The sequence below is a fragment of the Gallinula chloropus genome (assembly GCF_964237585.1).
Source record: "Gallinula chloropus genome assembly, chromosome: 1".
NCBI classification, from domain to species: domain Eukaryota; kingdom Metazoa; phylum Chordata; class Aves; order Gruiformes; family Rallidae; genus Gallinula; species Gallinula chloropus.
This window is the reverse complement of record NC_140085.1, coordinates 34,348,891-34,367,631: the sequence shown is the minus strand read 5'-3', so window position 1 is coordinate 34,367,631 and position 18,741 is coordinate 34,348,891. Positions and strand designations below refer to the sequence as shown.

Sequence of the window (18,741 nt, the reverse complement as noted above, 5' to 3'; positions counted from 1 at the left end):
TGTTAATGGCGCTGCCAGAGAGTAAGAGAACAAATGCTGTGGTGTCAGAGTACAGCCCCTCCTCCTCCCCTCACCGGGAAGGAGCCTGAGCTGTTCTTTCCCAGTAAGAAAAAGAACAGCGATCTGGTCGAGATCGCAAAGATCTCAGTATTCCAGCCACCCTCCTTGCTGCTACCTCAGTAAAACTGGTTTTACCTTTGGTGTAAGCACTCCCCCAGCACCTCCGGCTACCCCACACCTGCTTTTAAGATGCTTGAGCTCCCTCCCTTCTACTAACCTCTCGACATAAAAGTGCTCAGGGATGTGGCAAACCTGTTGTAAGCGGGTTCAGATCACACACACACACTGGTTATCAGTCCCCAGCTATTGAAGAGAAGGACTGGCACAACTGGGAGTCTCCGATCAACTGGGAACCAATAACCAACTCCAGCTTTTTTTGCTTTTACTTCCAAGAAGAAACTGGTTTGTGCTCCCGAAGATCCAGCTGCAGCCTCCTCCTTCCCTCCTAGCTCAGGGCAGGGTGAGCCAAGACCCGAGGCTGGCTGTCAGCACCTAACAATCCCTCGAGTCCATTCTGCTACCTTGAAACAAATGGAAAAACGTCACAAAGGAAACCAAGCAGCATCATTTTTATTTGGTGGTACAACAGAGGCACAGCACCCACGTTCTGGGTGCTGCCTTCTACTGTTTATGATTTTTCTTCTAAAAAAAAAAAAACAAACCTAAACAGTTCTTCTGTCAGGCATCTCCATGTGCTTCTCTTTTTAATATATATACACATTGTGACCCCCCCCCCCAGCCCTGCATTCAGCCTGTCCAGTTAACGCTAGAAATATTTGTTGAGGCAATACATTATTTATTTAATCTTTGCTATAATTAGGGAGAAATCAAAAGGGGGGGAAAAAAAAACAACCCAAAAACAAAAGAATTAATCTGACCGATTACATGTACTGTACATACCTGTTCCAAACCCAACATACTCAGACAGAAGCTTCTAGTTTAATGCACTCCTGTTATTCAAGTCAAAACGCTGTACATCTAAGTATCCACACAATCATACATCCCTAATGATTCTTCTTTACACCTTTGTTTTGTTGTTTTGTTTTTTTTTTTTTTTAATTTTTTTTTTTCTTAAACATCTCTTCTTAGAAAGGAATAAAGAAGTTGCCCTGCAGAGGTCTATATCTCTTTGAAACAAAACAATATATACTACATTGAAAAATAATTTTATCAAAACCGGATCCAAAGCACTGTCATGTACAATTTTCAGTTAACGGTTCATGTGGAAATTGCACTTTGCAGAGGGAATAAAATCACAAACTGAAAGCAGGCTCTACTATTTCCTTTCGCAGGAGACGGCCTCCTCGGGGTTCTTCTTCCGCGAGTGTTTGTATTTGTCCACGTAGGCTTTCACCAGGTTGGCCACTTTGGCAGAGTTCACTTCTCCGCTCTTGCTATGACAAACCTGCCATGGTTTTAAAGAAAAAAATAAAAAGTGTTGGAAATGTCTCTGTTCATTCATTTCCCTGACACCCCAGGTTTCTCCATCCCAGGGAGAACAACTCTGGGAATTCCTAATACTCCCCCCACTTGCTTCCCAAAACCCTCTGAACTCCCGTTTGACTCCTTCAGGGCGAGTTGTGTCCTGAGGAGCTGAGAAAACTCTTGAGGATGGAGAATGACAAAAGCATTTTTGCTTTTCCTGTTCCCTCTCCCAGCACCTACCAGTTGTTCCCAGAGGATGAAGAAACGCAGCCCAAACCCTACCTCAGCTGAAACGTATGACACTCACATCTCCCAGCCAACTTACTTTATCTACCGCTTTCCGCACGATTTCTTTGTATTCTTCCTTGGTGATGTCTTTATTTTGGTAGAAAGGTTTAATAGCCAGTTTGACCTCCTGTGCTGCTTTTTCCTGAATTAACAATTTCTGATGGAAGAAAAAAAAACCAAACCCAAGCTTGAGTGTTATTTCTCATTGGCTGCATATGCATCTTTTCACAAAATTAGGACTTTACAGACAAAAAAGTTACCACGGAAGACCAGAAACCCACACTGCCCCAACCCATGTTTCAGCTCTCATGAGAGCTGCCTGGTACCACCAACACAGTGCTGTCCCACAGCAATTCTTGTGCAATTCATCACTGTGCTGCTTTAACCATGACAGCATTAAAAAGACTCAGGTCGCCAGTCAATGACCTAGAGCCACCACAAACATATCACGTGCAGGATGGCATCAAGCACGTTGCACAGCAGGGGTACTGCCACAGTTTGCGGTCTTTCAGCATATCAAAATTTGTGTACATGTAATATATAACCATACAAACCTATATAAACACACAACACACATGGATACACTCTGAACTTGCCTGGTCCTTCTTCGAGCTGTCTGCACTGGCTTCCACGGTCACACTTGCTTTGTTTTCTCCCGGTTTTACAGCTGCATTTGAGCTTTTGATGTGACTTGATGACGTCGCGTTACCCGAGCTTGGTCCCTGAACTGTTCCCACGTTTCCCAGGGCTGCTGTTGGAGCAGGCAAGGCTGGAGCACTCACGTTATTACTTACATGAGCAGCATTTGGAATACCCTGTTTTAAAAAGTTACCGGTAGTTAATACATTAATTATCCTTCAGTAGGACAATGTGCCTTTCTAGAAGTCTCAGCAGCTACAGACAGAGCATCAGTACCACGTGCTTTGGCTCATCAGCTAATTTCCACACTACCTGTTATTCCAGAAGGTACACATACTATACCAGATCTACCAAAAGGGGAAAAAATAAAATAATAGAGCTTGGAAAGTCATGTCGCCACTTGAAATAATGCCTGAAACCATGTCACCACTGTGGTTAGGAGATTCTGGCTCTGATCCCAGTGATAAAGCAAAATGTCTTGCAAACAGGCAGGGGGGGGTGTACAAGAGGAAAGAAGGTTGTGGCTACAGAACCCCTCTGCTTGCCACAGGCCAGCACAGGAAGCTCTCTTTGGTACATCAGACTAACGTTTTTAGAAGCTCGGCACCGAAACGTATTTATAAGAAGTTCCCTCAAAGCAAACTTGTGTTCCCACTTTGAAAACATTTATTTCTGTATTTGTTACCAGCTTGAGCTTGTAAATAGATTTCAAACACACACCCACACCCCTACAAGTCTACAGGTGAAACCCCAGAGCTGTTCCTCAAGGAAGAGTCGTTTTCTGTACATTCCCAAACACCACCACATGATACCAAGGGTACTGTGGGTACTCTGGAACCAGGACATCAGAACAGCTCACAGACCTCAGACAGAGGTTATTTTTAGCTAAAGCCAAGAAGGCATCTTCCCAACACTTTTCTGGCAGGCTACCCAACTGGTACTGTTTTGCAGGTCATCACCAGTACTTCCTTCATATCTGCATTTATTTAGATGGAAAGTAAGGAAGCAGGAATTTGAGCTCTGTGGGAATGACATTGATACTGAGCTGTTTGTAATCAGTGTGCTAAAGCTCACCTGCACTCTCCATCTTCTCCTCAAGAGGAAGGCCAGATGGAGTCTTACTGTAGTCACTAATCTCCACTGTGCTGCCACCAAGGACTCATTGAGTGAAAGCTCAAAGAAAAGGCAGCAATAGCTCCAAGGAGCACTCAGCTCAACAGACCCCATTCCAGCAGGTAAGAGCAGCCAATCTAACAGGGACTTGACTAAGAAACAGCTGTGCTTTGGAGCAATGGACAGTCTTCACAGAGACATGCTTGCTGCTGCACTAGATCCTCTATTTCACAGAGGCTACATTTGTAGCCTATGTTCTGATTGCTCCAATTTTTGTAAGTTATACCTACTGAATTTCCAATTCTGAGAATCTTTTCATTTCAGCCAGCAGGCATTAACCAAACTAACACATGATTTACCAGCAGTGTAGTTCCAGTATCACCTTACAGTGAAGTATTTCACATGGCCTCTGACCCTCCTCAGTATTCCCCACAGTATGTAACACCTTTTGTTCTAAGTTAAGGAATGCCAAAGGATAACAGCATTTGGAAGTGAAAAGAATGTAGCCTGTTGATGAGTTCCCCTCAAATCTTTAGGGATGATGCATGAAAACAAGAGGGTTAGAAATCACTGTTCTAGGACATCATCACATTTCCAACCTGGGATGCAGGGGAAAACACTTTAGGTTAGAGCAGGCAGCCTGCAACAGAAGAAAAGCACAAACCTCAGTCACAGTCGCAGCGTTACATCTCCTCACAGGGCCACGCATTCTCCTGGAAGTTGTTCATATTCCTTCCCCTGATATAAAAGCTCTTAATACAAACAGCTGGCTACAGGAGGAGCTCACATACACAGAGGGTGTTTTAGGACAGGAATAGGAAGATGGTCTGACCTGCCCCAAGCATGGCAGAGGCTTTACGAAATGGAAAAGAGATGAATTGGGAGGTAGGGCTCAAACAGGACATGCAAAGCCAGGACAATCAGGCAAAAAGGGGGAAGTAAAAGGTACCAAAGCAAGCTTGGAAATTATTAACAGGGAGGCTCAAAAGATTAAACAGAATAGAAAATGAGTGTGTGTGGGGAAGCTGCTAAGACAGTGACAGCTGGAGAATGGAAGTATGGAACAAATGGGTGCCATGCAGTACTAGCTGATTTTCTTCTCTGATACACCCCACAGATGAGAACTACAACAAGGAGGTCGAGGTCGCTTCCTACACGCTGCTGAAAGGGGATTTGAGCATTTCCTAAAGCTTAAAAAACAGGTTTTGAAGGGGAAAGCTTAAGTTTTGGAAGCAGGGCACTTCCAAAAAGGTTGTAATGGACAATAATGATGAAATTTTTCAGTGTTCCACCACCAGCTGAAACACCTTCTTACCACAAAAACCCAATTATGGTGGGGTGCATTAGTATTTAAAAGCTACAGCCCCACACCGCCCCATATCCTCATGGATACTTCCACTTAAAATTTGGTGTGGGGTGGAAGAAAGAGAGGCAAGAGAGAAAGAAACTGCAAGTATAAATTTATCAAGACTATGGTATTCAATATAAGAAACCCTTGACTGGTCTTACTTTGGTGCTGCTCTTGCCATGGCTTCTGATAAAGCATACCTGCAATTGTTTTCCATCTTGCTGTGAAGCAATGTAGCTGACTTGTTGAGATGGTGGGGGTGGAGGTGGAGGCGGAGGTAATCCCTGAGACAAATTTGTGGGAGCAGCTACCTGTATGAGAGGCACTCCGGTAGGGAGATGCATGGGCATCGGAGGGGGGATGTTGAAAGGATGTCGTTGCATATTCATCATGGGAGGATGGACACCCACTGGATACGGGAAGATATTCATGGGTTGGTGCTGTGCATTCACTTGTGGCATTACATTCATTTGCTGCTGCATCATATTCATTGGTAACTGAGAGCCATCGCTTTGCTGGTTGCCCTGGTCTTTGACATTTGGATCTATGGAAAGAAAGAAAAAAAGACAGGACAGGAAGTAGAAAACCCATACTTTAAGAAGTGGAGCCAGGTGTCAAAATTCTTTATGGAGTATCAAAAAGCTTCCCATCATCTGAGTATTTTATAGATACTGCATTACAGTATTACACTTGTCTCTAGCCACTGTTGCTGAGCCAAATGCTAGTTTCTGAGTTAGAGAAGTTCAGGTTATGACAGAAGCTTGGCTCTTTAATTTCTATTCTGCTTGTTCCCACAGCACAGTTCATGAATTATTTCATCACTACATAGTACTTCTTGCCCAAAGAGCCAGGAAGCCAGCCTAACTTATCTGCTCCTGCAACTACAGAAGGTTAGTCACACGTTATCAGACGTGCAATGCCCTGCTCCCCTCAGAGAGCTTCACACATGCTCCCTGTAGCCATTCCTGGTAACCAGAGAAATCCTCTGCTTTTTTCACTGAATAATAAATCATCCTCAAACAATTTGACAGTGTGTTCTTATTTGGAAGGAGCTGTTCAAAAACCCTGTAAATGGTCAACAGGTAAATCCTAGAAGTAAAAATAAACTCGGGGGTGGCAGAGGTGAATTAAAAAATTACTACCTCACACTCTTCAACAGAAGCCAGAGTCTGGCTTCAAAGTCTAGATACAAGTAGCAAACCCTTCAAAAGTCAAGAAATTAGTTCCAAGAAACAGCTGGGTTCTAATTCAGCTGTCCTTCCTGTAGATTAAATTGCATGAGGAATCCTGACACTTAATTCACAGGGATTGGGATTTAAGAGCTTTTGCCTCATCCCAAATCATATTTTTAAAGATAATGGGTAACAAAGTCACTGTTGTGGTTTTACCCCGGCTGAGAGCTGAGATGCACGCAGCTGCCTGCTCCTTAAAGGAAAAGAGCAGGGGAAGAGGGAAGTCGGGGGGGGGGGGGGAGAGGCAAGGGAAGGGAAAAGGAAGGGGCAAATAACCCCAAAGCCAAGAAACTAAAAGCCCCATGGGTTGGGACAAGGATAGTTTACTAAAATAGCAGAAAGATAAAATACAACAATGCTAACAGGACTTTAGAGCAAAAATATATGAAGCTGTTGATACACAATGCAGTTTCTCACCGAACCCATAACTCAGGCCGTGCCACCCAGAGCCGTCCCGGAACCCGACCGTCCCCCGAAAACCGAGCATCCTGGAGCCACCCCTGCTCCTCCTCTCATCAGCCCCCCTGTTGAACTGGGCAGGACGTAACTGGCGTGGAATTCTCTCTTTGGCCAGTTTTGGGTCACCTGTCCTGGCTTTGCCCCTCCTTTCTCATGAAGAGCTGAGAGAGTCCTTGACTGTCTGACAGCAACTAAAACCATCAGGGTGTTATCAGCACTACTCCCATTTTAACTCCCAAACACAGCATTCCATCCGCTGCTACAAATGAAGTTAACTCCATCCTGACCAAAACCAGGACAGTCACTGAGGTTGAAAATGACCTATCGAGGCCATCTACTGCAACCCCACTGGCTCCAGCAAGGTCAGCAAAAGCAGGTTGCCCAGGACCATGTCATGATGCCAACCTAGCCTGTTTTATCCAAAGATATAGAAACTATAGGTTCACCATGAATTATTTTGAAGAACTTGAGAATGGCCAACCTGACTAGGTTTTTACCCAGAAAATGCACCCATGACCAAGCTTTTACATTTCAAAACTAGGAATACCTTGTTCAGGCGTCTCCTCTTCCTGTCTCATTCCCCATCCAGACTGGGGGCTCGACGAATTTCGTCCTCTTCTTGAGTAATAATTCTGCACATCAGCAGGTAAAGTCTTTCTTACAGCCCAGCTGGATGCAGATGTCCACCCGGACCTGTCAGCAGGCGTATCGAAAGAATAATCCTGTTCGTTCTTACGCTTGTATGGCTGATGTTCTGGGAACCTCGAACTCTCATTCCCAGAACCATTTGAGTTCCCTGAGAGAGGTTTTCTGTTTTGCCAGTGATTCTCGTTCTGATCTCCATACATGAAGCCACCTCTTCCACGCCCTCCTCGGCCACGGTGACCTCTCCCTCGATTCGGAATCCAACCTGAACCGAAGTTTTTATTCCAAGACTGTCCTGAATTGTCATGCCTGCCGTCTTCCCAATGCGACTTCTCTCTCTCTCTGTTCCTGACTTCTGGAACAGAGTTTATCCTTTCCATTACCCAGTCTGGACAATCATTCTTCCTCTTGTCTGAAGAACAATGCTCATCATTGTTTTTTTCTGTGTTGTCCTTCTCTTTTTTAAAGGTTTCATTCTGTTTTTCTTGGTCACTTCTTCTGTATCGATCATTTCCCCTGGGACTCCTCCAGTTGTCATTTGTCCACCTCTCTTTCCATCGAGGTGAATGAGTATCCCTCTCATTCCTAGAGAACGAAGAACCTTTATTTCTTGTCCTAGATCGTGATCTTGACCTAGACCGTGACCGTGACCTAGACCACCTCCTATTTCTTCTCTCTCTGTCACGATCTCTTCTTTGACTATCTCTGTCACTGCTTCGAGACCTAGATTTTTGCCTTGGAGATGAATCCTTAGTTCTTGACCGAGAAGATGATCTCCTGCTCTCCCTGACAGCTTCCTTTTTGGGAGATCGAGATGGTGCTTTCTTCTCCTCTTTAAGTGTGTCTCCCTTTGGAGACCGAGATAAGGATCTCCTTCCTTCCCTGACAGTTTCCCTCCTGGGTGATCGAGAGCTCCTGTCTCTGGTCATCTCCCTTTTAGGGGATGGCGACTGAGATTTCCTGCCATCTCTTCTAGAAGGAGACCAAGTTGTTGATGGAGAGTGAAATCTAGACCTTCTAGTTCGAGGTTTTTTATCTTTTTTGAGTTCAGACTGGGACTCTTTTTCTTGAGAAATACTTTCCTCTCTTTCATCAGAAAGCCCTGAAACTGGTGCACAGTTACCCACATCACACTGTAGAGAGCTCACTTCTCCTTGCTCTGCATTTTCAACTGGAGGTAACTGCTCAACCTGAGGTTCATTTTGGTCACTGCAAAATGAGTCACAATCCATTGGTATCATTTCATTGTTATCTTCACCAAAATGTTTATGTTCAGCATTTACCTGGGATGTCTCTGAAGTTCTAGCCTCTTCACTTTCTGGCATGGTGTTCTCTTTTAAGGACTGTTCTGATGTACTGTCCGTAGAAACACTGTGTATTACTGTATCAGGTTCTTTGTCTTGAACAGCTTTTAAGTTTTGGGTATTTGTACTTGCAGTGTCTAGTACTATTTTTTCTTCAGCCTTGGAATCATCTACTTCTTCCATGGTTTCTGGGTGCTCAGGCAATTCGCTTCTGGGGCTCTCTAGTGGCTGATCTTTTCCCAAAGGTTCAGGGTATTCCAATAATTCATTTTCTGGACTAGCTGCGGGTTCATCTACTTCTGTTGATGTTTCTACATTCTCCAACAATTCGTTCTGAGGACTACACGGCGTCTCATCTACTTTTTCAAAAGTTGCTTGGTCACATACTTCATCTCTGGGACTGGCTACTGTTTCCATTTGTTCAAGAGTATTTCCACAGATGTCCTGATTCTTCAGATCTACGCTCTCTTCAGTAACCCCTTTCACATCAAACTCCTCATTTTCACCCCCTGAAGTTAATACTGGAGGATCCTGGACAGAAAAATTTTCCTCTGTGTTGCTTGAAGTATCTTCAACTTTGTCCGATTCTCCCGTAGCTTCCCTGGCTTCTGGATGTTCACTACAGCTTTCCAAACCGTTCGCAGATTCCGGTTCCGCATCGTTTTTCTGTGGAAGGCTCGTGCTGTTGCTTTCGTCATCTGACTGCTGGTCCTTCTCTAACGCCGGAACCGCTTCAGGCTCAGCGCCGTCGTCCTCTTCCACCGAGTCACTGGATGATTTTTCAGACCGTGCAGAGCTCCTCAGCTTCTTTCTAGCCACAGGTGTTTGCTGTTTCACTGCTCTTTTAGACTTCCGCTTCGGAGGCGCCTTCTCCGGCTCGGCTGGAGATTTATTCAGAGAGGGGCTGCTGCCGCCAGCGGCGCCGCAGGCAGAGACGCCCGACCGAGGGGAGCTCCGAGACTGACCCCGAGGCTCGTTTTTGCTGTTCCGTGCAGACCTTCTCCTAGGAGTAGTATTAACCAGTTTCCTCCTAGTTCCTCTAGTGCCAGATGAGCCAGCAGCTTGCTTCTTCTCTTCTCCTTCTTGGGTACATGCAACAGCGTATCCTTTGCCTAAAGATTCTAATAAAAACAGAACACATTAAAGTCTGAAAAGAACCATTTCCCCACACAGAGTTAAGAACACAAAATGACCTCTGGTTTAACAGGTATCATCAAAATATCACAATTCCCTATGAAATGCTGCCACAGTGGGTATTTTCCCAGTGCAGACTTTTCCTTTAAATAACAGAATCAAGCTAATGAAGTGGCACAACAGACATCCAAACCCACATTTTAAGCAGTGCCAGCACAGCTGCATGGACAGTAACGACATTCATGAAGAAGCTGCTGCTAATCTCACTGTTCAAAGGTAGCCAGTGTTTAAGGTATTAGAAAGTGACACATTAACCACACAACATTGCTGGCATACAGCAGTACCCTCAGCTCCAAAGCATAGGCCTGCTGGCAGTGAAGCTCAATACTACAGGGAGTGACATTTTTAAATGGCACCAGTGGATGATTACAGTTGATGACAAGCACCAATGACATCACATCTCCCTACAAAATCTAATTTCAGACAGTGCAAACTCACTCCCCATTTCTAGGACAGACCCTGCACACTCCATGACAAACTGGACAAATTCTGCCACAAGGCCTGCACCTAACAAATTGAGTAAGGAGTGCAAGTTCTGGGGCAGCACGGGGTTCATAAACCCACCAGAGTTCTAAGAAGAATGACTACCTCACACGTAGCAACACAACAATTCATGCATTTATACTATATTAGTTTATTTCCTGCACTCCACAATGTGACAAAAGTTTTTGTAGAAAAGGCAAGGGTATATTGACTGCAAAGGGAACAGACTGTTCTCATGATACCTATGAAAGCTTATGTGGGGCAGTTCAGGAATTAATGACAATTAACTAATTATGCTTGAATGCAATATTCTCTTCAGGACTAAATTAATTTCTTGAGATGTCCATTAATCTGTTTCAGACTTTGCAGAGACTTCACACAGCATCAAGGATTTGGTGTGCAAACAAAGGGGGTTTTACAGCTTTGTTTTCATACACAAATAGTAGAAACTCTGTAAGAAAGATGGATTTTCTATGGATTTTGCCATGTATTTATCACCTCACAATGATTCTAACTTTCTGTATAATGTAATTATTTCCCATGCTTTTACCAACATATTTCACTACGATATTTATTAAATGTTTTATTAAACAAATTATATAAAAACAAGATCAGACTGAGACAAGTATGTAACAGCACAAAGTCCTCTATCACTTACTAATATGTTAGTAGAATCAAAAACATATCACTGGCCATTAAATCCAAACCTATTGTCTCAGAGCAGCAACTCTGCAAGCACCTCACTAGCCTCTAAAAGGCTAAAGCTGAGCACAGGACCATCATCACATCATCACATCCTCTGACCTACCTTAAAACATGCAATAATTTGCCTGAATGTGGAAAAAAAATGCTGATTTGGGTTTTTGGATGTTTTGAATGTCCATTGATCAAATTATCCCAATGATATCAATGGTACAGAAGGTACCATGTATTTAAAGAGAACTTCCAAAGGAGTCTTAGGTGACTAACACTATTTGATGTCTTTGTACATTACACAACATGTCAGGTGTGACAAGAACATATGGAAATACACAAAAATAGCTTAATGAAATTATTTGCTGTGCCTTGTTAGCTTGATAGTTTCACATTTTAAAAGCCCACCTTTAAATTAGGAAGTGGAATGCCTGGATAAAAAGTTCTAATCACGGTAACAAGTAGGAAAATTCTGTTCTAAACATAAATTTAAAATAAAAAAAAAATATGGAAAAATGTTTTCTTTTATTTTGCTGCCAAGATTCATACTCAAAATCTCCTGCTTTTCCCAAGAGACAGCATAAGGGATGTAGTTCAATGTTCTGTCTTATGAGTTCACAAAGTTATCAGTACTTGTAGATCAGTTGCTGATAGTATCAACAGCAATTACTCATATGTTCTATATAGTTTAATATTGAAAAATATTTTTGAGGTTACTTAAATATTCTTGATCTGGTGAGAGAAAAATTCTATTGTTTCTGGGCTTTAGGGTTTGGGGTGGGTTTTTTTTTTGTTTTAAAGCTTCTTGTGCACACTAACCAAGGACAACTGACTGTGTAAGTAGAAAGCTGAAGGGAAGTAGACAGATAGGAGCAGCCATGTACACTCACTGCTACAAGAAGCACAAATGGTTAAATTGCATTGTCAAGTATCACAGGCCTGAGGAAGCAACCTATCCAGTTTTCACTGCAAGTGCACTGGAAGTGCAGAGGTGGAATGGATACGTTTAACAAGAATGCAGAATATGGATGAATAAAGTATCTTTTCCATGATCCTTCTACTACTTAACTCTTTCCAGCAACTCACTCCCTCACAATTTTTGTGAGCCAAGAGACCCAAATCTCTCCCATATTTTTGCCTACTAGTCAAGTGAAAGTAGCATAATTCCCAATTCAAAGAAGGTTTTATTGCTCGTCTTAAAAAACAGCGCTCCTTTGTCTGCACTTCTTTGAACTTGTGCAGCCTGTTGGAAGAAAAACTACATTCTTGCTGAGTATGGAGAGAGAGGCTGTTAGAGCAACTGGAGGAAGGTGATTCCTTTCATGTCTTTGTCATCTGCTCATTCCTGACAGACCCTGAACTCGAACACCTTTGCAAGCTTCTGCCCCATAGAGCTTGTGTACTGTAAGAGCATAGACTGCTGCACTGTTTTCTGATTACTCTTCTCTATCAGGAAACAGTTTGCTCCTTACACTGCACAATATACCATGAAAATGTGTCTAGCAAAGCATAATGTATCAAAATGAGATTTATCCTGGAACAACAGGGAAACTTGTAATATGGAAGAAAGTGTTGAATTTAGAAACGGAATTAATCTTCAAATGAAGAACAGTTATGCCAGCTTTGGGGTGACTGGTTCATCTTCTATATTCTTATTTCAGAAATAAATCATCTGGTTTTGAAATAGTATCAAACTTCAGGAAAACAGATCTTTTTTTCCCCCGTTTACTGTAGCTACATGCTCTGCTTTGATTTCTGAGCACCATATTTTTTTCAACAATACTCCACATGAGCTATAAATAAAACTTACAAAAAAAAAGTTTACCAAAGTTTTCCAAAGGCCTGATATTTGTTGGAAGAACTGTCCCAGCCATTGCAGTAGAGGTGAGAAGGAAGGTCTCAGCTTCTGCTCCGTAAGACATGAAAGGAATTCTGGAAAAAGGAATAGCATTAACATTAGTTGTTTTAGCTGTTTTCAGCAAGGTTTGGTACAACACACAAAATCTAAGCATTAGGCAACTGTGACACTTCCAACCTGATCACAATTGGAAAGGCAAAGCTGGTAAGAGAACAAAACTCTTATTTAAATCCAGGCTTCTGTTACAGCCTGCTCTGGTAAAGCAGTCTTAACCAGGCATGTTATGTTACAGCAATATATGTTTGGCTTTCTTAAAAACCAAACACACAAGTGTAACAACAGCACTCTGAATTAGTGGCTTATACTGCTGGAAATAACATTCTGAACACAGATTTAGTACTTCAGCTGAACATCAGCCTTTTCTACAGGAAAAAAGGCTAAATAGTAATTTAGTAACCCCCCTGTTTTCTTTAAATGTACAAAATAAGTATATACTTATTCAGACTCCCTCAGCAAACTCTGGGCTAAGCCAGAATTTAGTTACAGATCCACAATTATCACTGAGTTGGAATGAAACTTTTCATAAGAAAAAGAATACGTGTAAATTTTTTTAATTCATTATTTAAATCCTAACACCTACTTTTAATTATAAATTTTTGTACCTGCTCTTTTGTCTCTAGCCTTTGTTTTATGCCAGAGAGGGTAAAGAGATATTCAGTGAAGTTAAGATTATAGACAGAACCAATTTCTTACTGTGTTATTTTAAAATCAGTTATTTTTATGCTTCTGCTGTATGTTAATGAAAACATCCTTAGGGTGTGTTTTAACATGCATCTGCTCTCTGATAAAAAAAAAATAAATTTGCTTTCTGTTTCATTTGATAGACCCCCTCAACTCTTTCTACAGGCATTTCTTTATGCACAGTTCCAGAAAGAAGTGTTAGAAACAACCCACGAAAGGAGGGGAATGAGAATCAGATTGATGTTAAAGCAAATGTAATCTGATTTCTAATGACAGAAATAATTTAAGCACATTGAACACTAACTTCCAAATAGACAATATATTTATAAACTTGCATTTCTGTGAAAAAGTGACATATTAGGACGCACAAGTCAGGGGGAGCTACTATGCTTGTTGAGTATCAGAAAAGCATTAAGACATAAGGAAAAGAATCTATTGACATAAAACCAGCATGCAGCAAACACACAAGATTTAGGAAGTTAAATGCAAATGCTATTTAGTTTTAATACCAAACATTATTCTGAAGAAATTCTAAACTTGAAGTATTATACTGAGATCCAAACAACACACCTTTCAACTCTAGCAAGCGCAGACGAACAGGACAATTCCAGCTCTTGTCTCTTCTGTCTGAATGCTGCATTGACTTCTATGAATTCTGTACTGAAATACAAATTCCACACAAAAAGTTAACTTTGTACCATGACAACTTTGCATTTCAATGATTGCTTCTATAATTGACTTTAAAAAAAATTAATTAACTGTAGTAGAACTTTTAACAGTCATGATGAAATTATGCATGGCCATTGCTTAGAGGGAAAAAGCAGTCATAGCACACATAACAGAAGTCCTAAATAAATGAGGCTGACAGAATGGGAAACTGGAGAACAAAAGTATCTTCTGGAGAGTTGAGTGATGGAGAAACTTTGCATCCTTGACAAATTAACACTGTTGCATACACAGCAGAAGGTTTTGTGTTTTTTTCATTTACAGCCTGCTAAAAACATACAGACAATAGTTTCCTGACTAAGCCATATTATCCAAATACTGTTGTTCTGGAGTGTTCTTTTTTCATCTTCTGAATAATAATAAAAATACTAATTTTTTGTTTATACCTGCTCTTAAATATTAGGCTTATTAAGCAAAATTGTTTTGTGCATGTCTGAAGTATTTCTCTTGGAGTCAAGGAACAACAACATGCTGACACAAAACAGGATATTTATAAACTACTTCGCTAACTGCTGTCCTAATAACAGGACTAGCTCTTTCCTATCCAAGGCTTCAATTCAGCAAGGAGTTTAAATATGAGCTAAAAATAAAACCTTGTTAACTCCTATTAAACCAAGACGATTAAAAGTGCATGCTTAAGCATGCTGAACACGACAGAGATCAGGGTGTGCCCTTAACAACACAAATTTTAAATTGTTTGGGTTTATCCTTTTACTGTTCCTCAACAAAGAATATAAACCTGGCAAATCTTCAAAATACTTTAAGTCAGTATATACAGACAGAAGCAGAAGAAACTACAGCATCTACAATCCAGTAGCCCATCAGTTCAAATTAAGCACTGCTTTATACTAACCAGTCATTTCTACAGCTAAAAAGAGATTCTTCATTGCTACCACCGGCCGGAAGCGCGCTGAAGAAATTGGTTCTGAAGCACTCATTCCAGCAGGTCTGTCTTCTGGGCTACAAGTAAAAAGTATGGATTAAGGACACCAAAAATAAAGCATTTAACATTTAATACATGAAGATGCACTGGAATTAAATTATGTTAGCAAGACTTTAGCTCATAAAAAGCAGGCACCATGGTAGCTCTGTAGTTATGTGCTGAGATTTGCAGTTACAGCAAACAAGTCCTGTATTCAGTCACTAAATTTTCAATGCCTGCTCCCTGCAGATAAACTTTGTTTTATATAGACTTTCCATGGCAAAATCTTTAACACTCGATACAGAAATTACAAATAAATGAGCCTGATCTTTACTGCTTCACAATTCCCATTCCTGCTGCCTAATGAACCACAGTAAGTACAGTGCTAGCACCTTCAGACAGACCCCCGCACAGCAGTTCACTCAAGGTTGGCTTTTAAAGTAATAAGAAAACCTAGTGTAAGTAGCTGGGATTCTCCTTTGCCTTCAAGTAGGATTAGAAAATTGAAGATTGACTGGTGTGCCTGTTTGCTGGGCCCTCACACAAAGGCACTTTGCCCTGACAGACGTTCTTGCCTACACTGAGCTGTTTTTGCCATTTATATCCTTCCACCTAAAGGGTCAATGCCACCTCAAATCTGACTAAAACATTCCTCCTGTTCATTCCCCACAACTAGTCTTTTAAAATGGCAATTAATGAACTAAATAAGCAACCTGGAAACACAAACATTCTTGGGAGTAAGAGAAAGTTCATGTAAACTATGATATCTATGACTTAATCATCTAACAAATTATTTGGTTGATTACAACTATGTATTTTTATGAAAATATTGAAAAGTTTTCATATATTCGATAAAATGGTACTAGGCTAACAGCTTGTAGCTGATAGCATCATCTTCTAGTGAAGAAAGATGAAGACAGGGTAGTTACAATACCTTACAATGTAACATACTAATCTAAATGAAAATACCACCAAAGCCAAATTAAATCTGAAAGAGAAGCTCACAGCCTACCACTGCATCCTAATTACTTCCTTCACAACAAAAAGAGACAAAATAACAAGTTTGGATCACACTAAAATTAACAAATAGAAGTAGTTAACCTTAAGAACAGAAAGGCGGTTTTAAAATGAAATAAATGCTTAAAATATTTTATGATCAGAACCAACCTTGTTTATCTTCACAGACAAAGCTTTCTTGTTTCTTTTGTCATACAAAAAATTACCTGTGTGAAATAAGAAAAAAGCTCTTATCTTAACTTCAGCATATTTTTTGTCACTTAATTCCATGAGAGGTTAATGGGGGGAGGGATCTATCAAGTATATTTACAATGTGTTTACAAACTGAGTAACATTAAAATGTATGCACATTCCCAACATCTTTTCTATATACAAGCAGTTTTCACCTCTTCAGATATTCGTGTAGTTTCATAAGGTATGAACATACTTAAAATATGTATTAAACAAGCCTCTTAAAATGGCAGCCCCCAAATAAAGCTGTGCTTCCTGTGCCTGTACTCTCACAAAATCACTTTCTGTGAGTAAAAACTAGCCATTAGCTGTGCACCACCTGATGCAAAATCACTTTAGGCTGAAACCAAATACATTCCACCTGTGACTGAAATAGAAGAGTCATGTCTTTCAAGTCAAATAAGAACAGTTGTTTCCCATGCTGCAATTCTGTTCTCTTAAATTCCACTTGGCATTTGGTTTTTCTATGCAAATGTGAAGAATGATAGATAAATAAATACAATTGCCTCCCCAAGAAAAGAAATTCTAGAGTTTCTTAATAGAAACCAGCAATTCTATCAAATGGAGGACAAATACCAACTTACTGTATTTTTTCTTCACAACTTTGCTTAATTTTGCTGTTAATGGCCCTCTGTCTTGACACACAGCTCTTCTGGAAGATTAAAAGAGATATTATAGAAGTCATTTCAGATCATGTTTAAGCTAGCATTATATAAAATCGGCTCCTGTTTTAAAGCATTTCTATTTCATGCATTTTAAGCAAGTTCTGCTATTAAAACCTGAACTTGCTCATGTATAATATCAAGCTTGTATATAACAACCCACTCTGCTTCAAAAAAATTACAGATGGAAAAAAAGAAAATTCATTTACACCAAAGTTAATATTCTGCATTAAATCTGAATGCTTAATTTTGTTGGATTTCATGGAAACATGAAAGATGTTATAACCTGCTGGTATAAATACTTTGAAGAACAGCAAAGTCAATGGTAATTCAGAACAGTGATGTGCAAAGACTTAATCTTATTTATTTTCTACTAAGAGCCAAAAAAGGTCATTTACTTCCAGTTATCTTTTCTGTACTGAAGTCTGCCTCAAATTCAGTCTTGAGAACTCTGTAGATACCACACATTCCACTGAACACTTATTTGAGATTATCACTATTAGTGAAAATTGTCTGTGTAATCCTGAGCTTCCCTTTACACAATGCAGCAAATGTGCCAAGATAAAGCCTCTCAAAACAGGAATGGTATTTCTACAGTTACCTCTCCAACTCCCTGCAGCAATAAAAATCAGGTCTTGACTGCAACTATGTTTTATAATAAGGGGAACATCAACAACCTTTATAACATACAAGAAAGGGGATGTCTGTTTAGATAGCCAAAGAAAGAGATTTATATCTTTAAAATATGATCTAACCACAAAATCTTAATTAAAATTAGTAATGCATTTGCCAAAACTGGGAATTTCACAGAGCTCAATGCAAGAAATAGAATAGCAAGCAAAAAGTAAGGAAGAAGGATTCAAGTACGAATTACATCAGTTACAACAGTAAAACTAAACTACCACTGATGGAAAAATTACTTTAAAATAAACTTAACTTTTAAAAAAATTCCAGGATGTACATGTTAAACAACTGAATTTATATTCTGAATATTGCAATTAGAATGTTTGAAATTAAGTGGATGACCAACCTCACAAAACTTTTTATCTTCAAATGGCTATATTTTCCCTTAGTGCAGGCACAGTTTTCCTCTTCTTCCTTTCTCCTCAGTTGTTTTTTAACCTGAACCTGTATTGAAAAATAAAAGTCAATCCAATCCAGAATTTCAATACACAACAGCTTTAAATACATTCAAAGACTCTAAAGGTCTACAGAGAAAAATAAGATCAAGCAAAAAGACTCAAAAATATTTCAAATCATCGCTTCTTTAATCTCACATAATTTTTTTTTTCATTTGATTTTCATGAAATGGAAAAAACCCCACCCAACCTTGATATGTATATTGGCTATGCCAGAGATGAATGCTAATTCTGCAAGCCCAAAAACCCCTGAATGTTGAGACTGCCATAGCACGTATCTCAAAGGTATGCACTATCTTCCACCAAGAATTCTGAACCTATGTTTTTTTTAAACTAAGCAGGTTAGTCTGAATACACAAGGTTCTGCTTGGGAAAATGCTTAGGGAACTGCCACTCAATTTCAAATGCTTCCATATAATTAAAACATGCAGTTTTCTTCCATAGTAAAATAACTCATGGATTTAATCTAACTTTTCTTTTCCTACTTCTTGTAGGAAAGCAATACAATTTTTATTACCTGCTATGAAGTTACTTCATCAGCTACATTCCAATTGTTTGCATT

The 18,741-nt window shown here is 40.2% G+C and overlaps 1 protein-coding gene across 1 annotated transcript in view; it reads right to left on the bottom strand.

Moving 5' to 3' along the window:
- Nucleotides 1-609: 609 nt before the first annotated feature.
- SCAF11 (SR-related CTD associated factor 11) overlaps nt 610-18,741 on the bottom strand; it is a 28,081-nt gene continuing 9,949 nt past the window's right edge. Inside the window, exons 3-13 of the mRNA XM_084278337.1 lie at nt 18,071-18,168; nt 16,963-17,030; nt 16,298-16,353; nt 15,062-15,168; nt 14,053-14,142; nt 12,709-12,815; nt 7,112-9,634; nt 5,074-5,417; nt 2,370-2,588; nt 1,811-1,930; nt 610-1,465 (exon numbers count right to left, since the gene is read on the bottom strand). Of these exons, the coding sequence (XP_084134463.1) occupies nt 1,337-1,465; nt 1,811-1,930; nt 2,370-2,588; nt 5,074-5,417; nt 7,112-9,634; nt 12,709-12,815; nt 14,053-14,142; nt 15,062-15,168; nt 16,298-16,353; nt 16,963-17,030; nt 18,071-18,168 (3,861 nt within the window). The 3' untranslated portion in view covers nt 610-1,336. The remainder of the gene's footprint in view (nt 1,466-1,810; nt 1,931-2,369; nt 2,589-5,073; nt 5,418-7,111; nt 9,635-12,708; nt 12,816-14,052; nt 14,143-15,061; nt 15,169-16,297; nt 16,354-16,962; nt 17,031-18,070; nt 18,169-18,741) is intronic.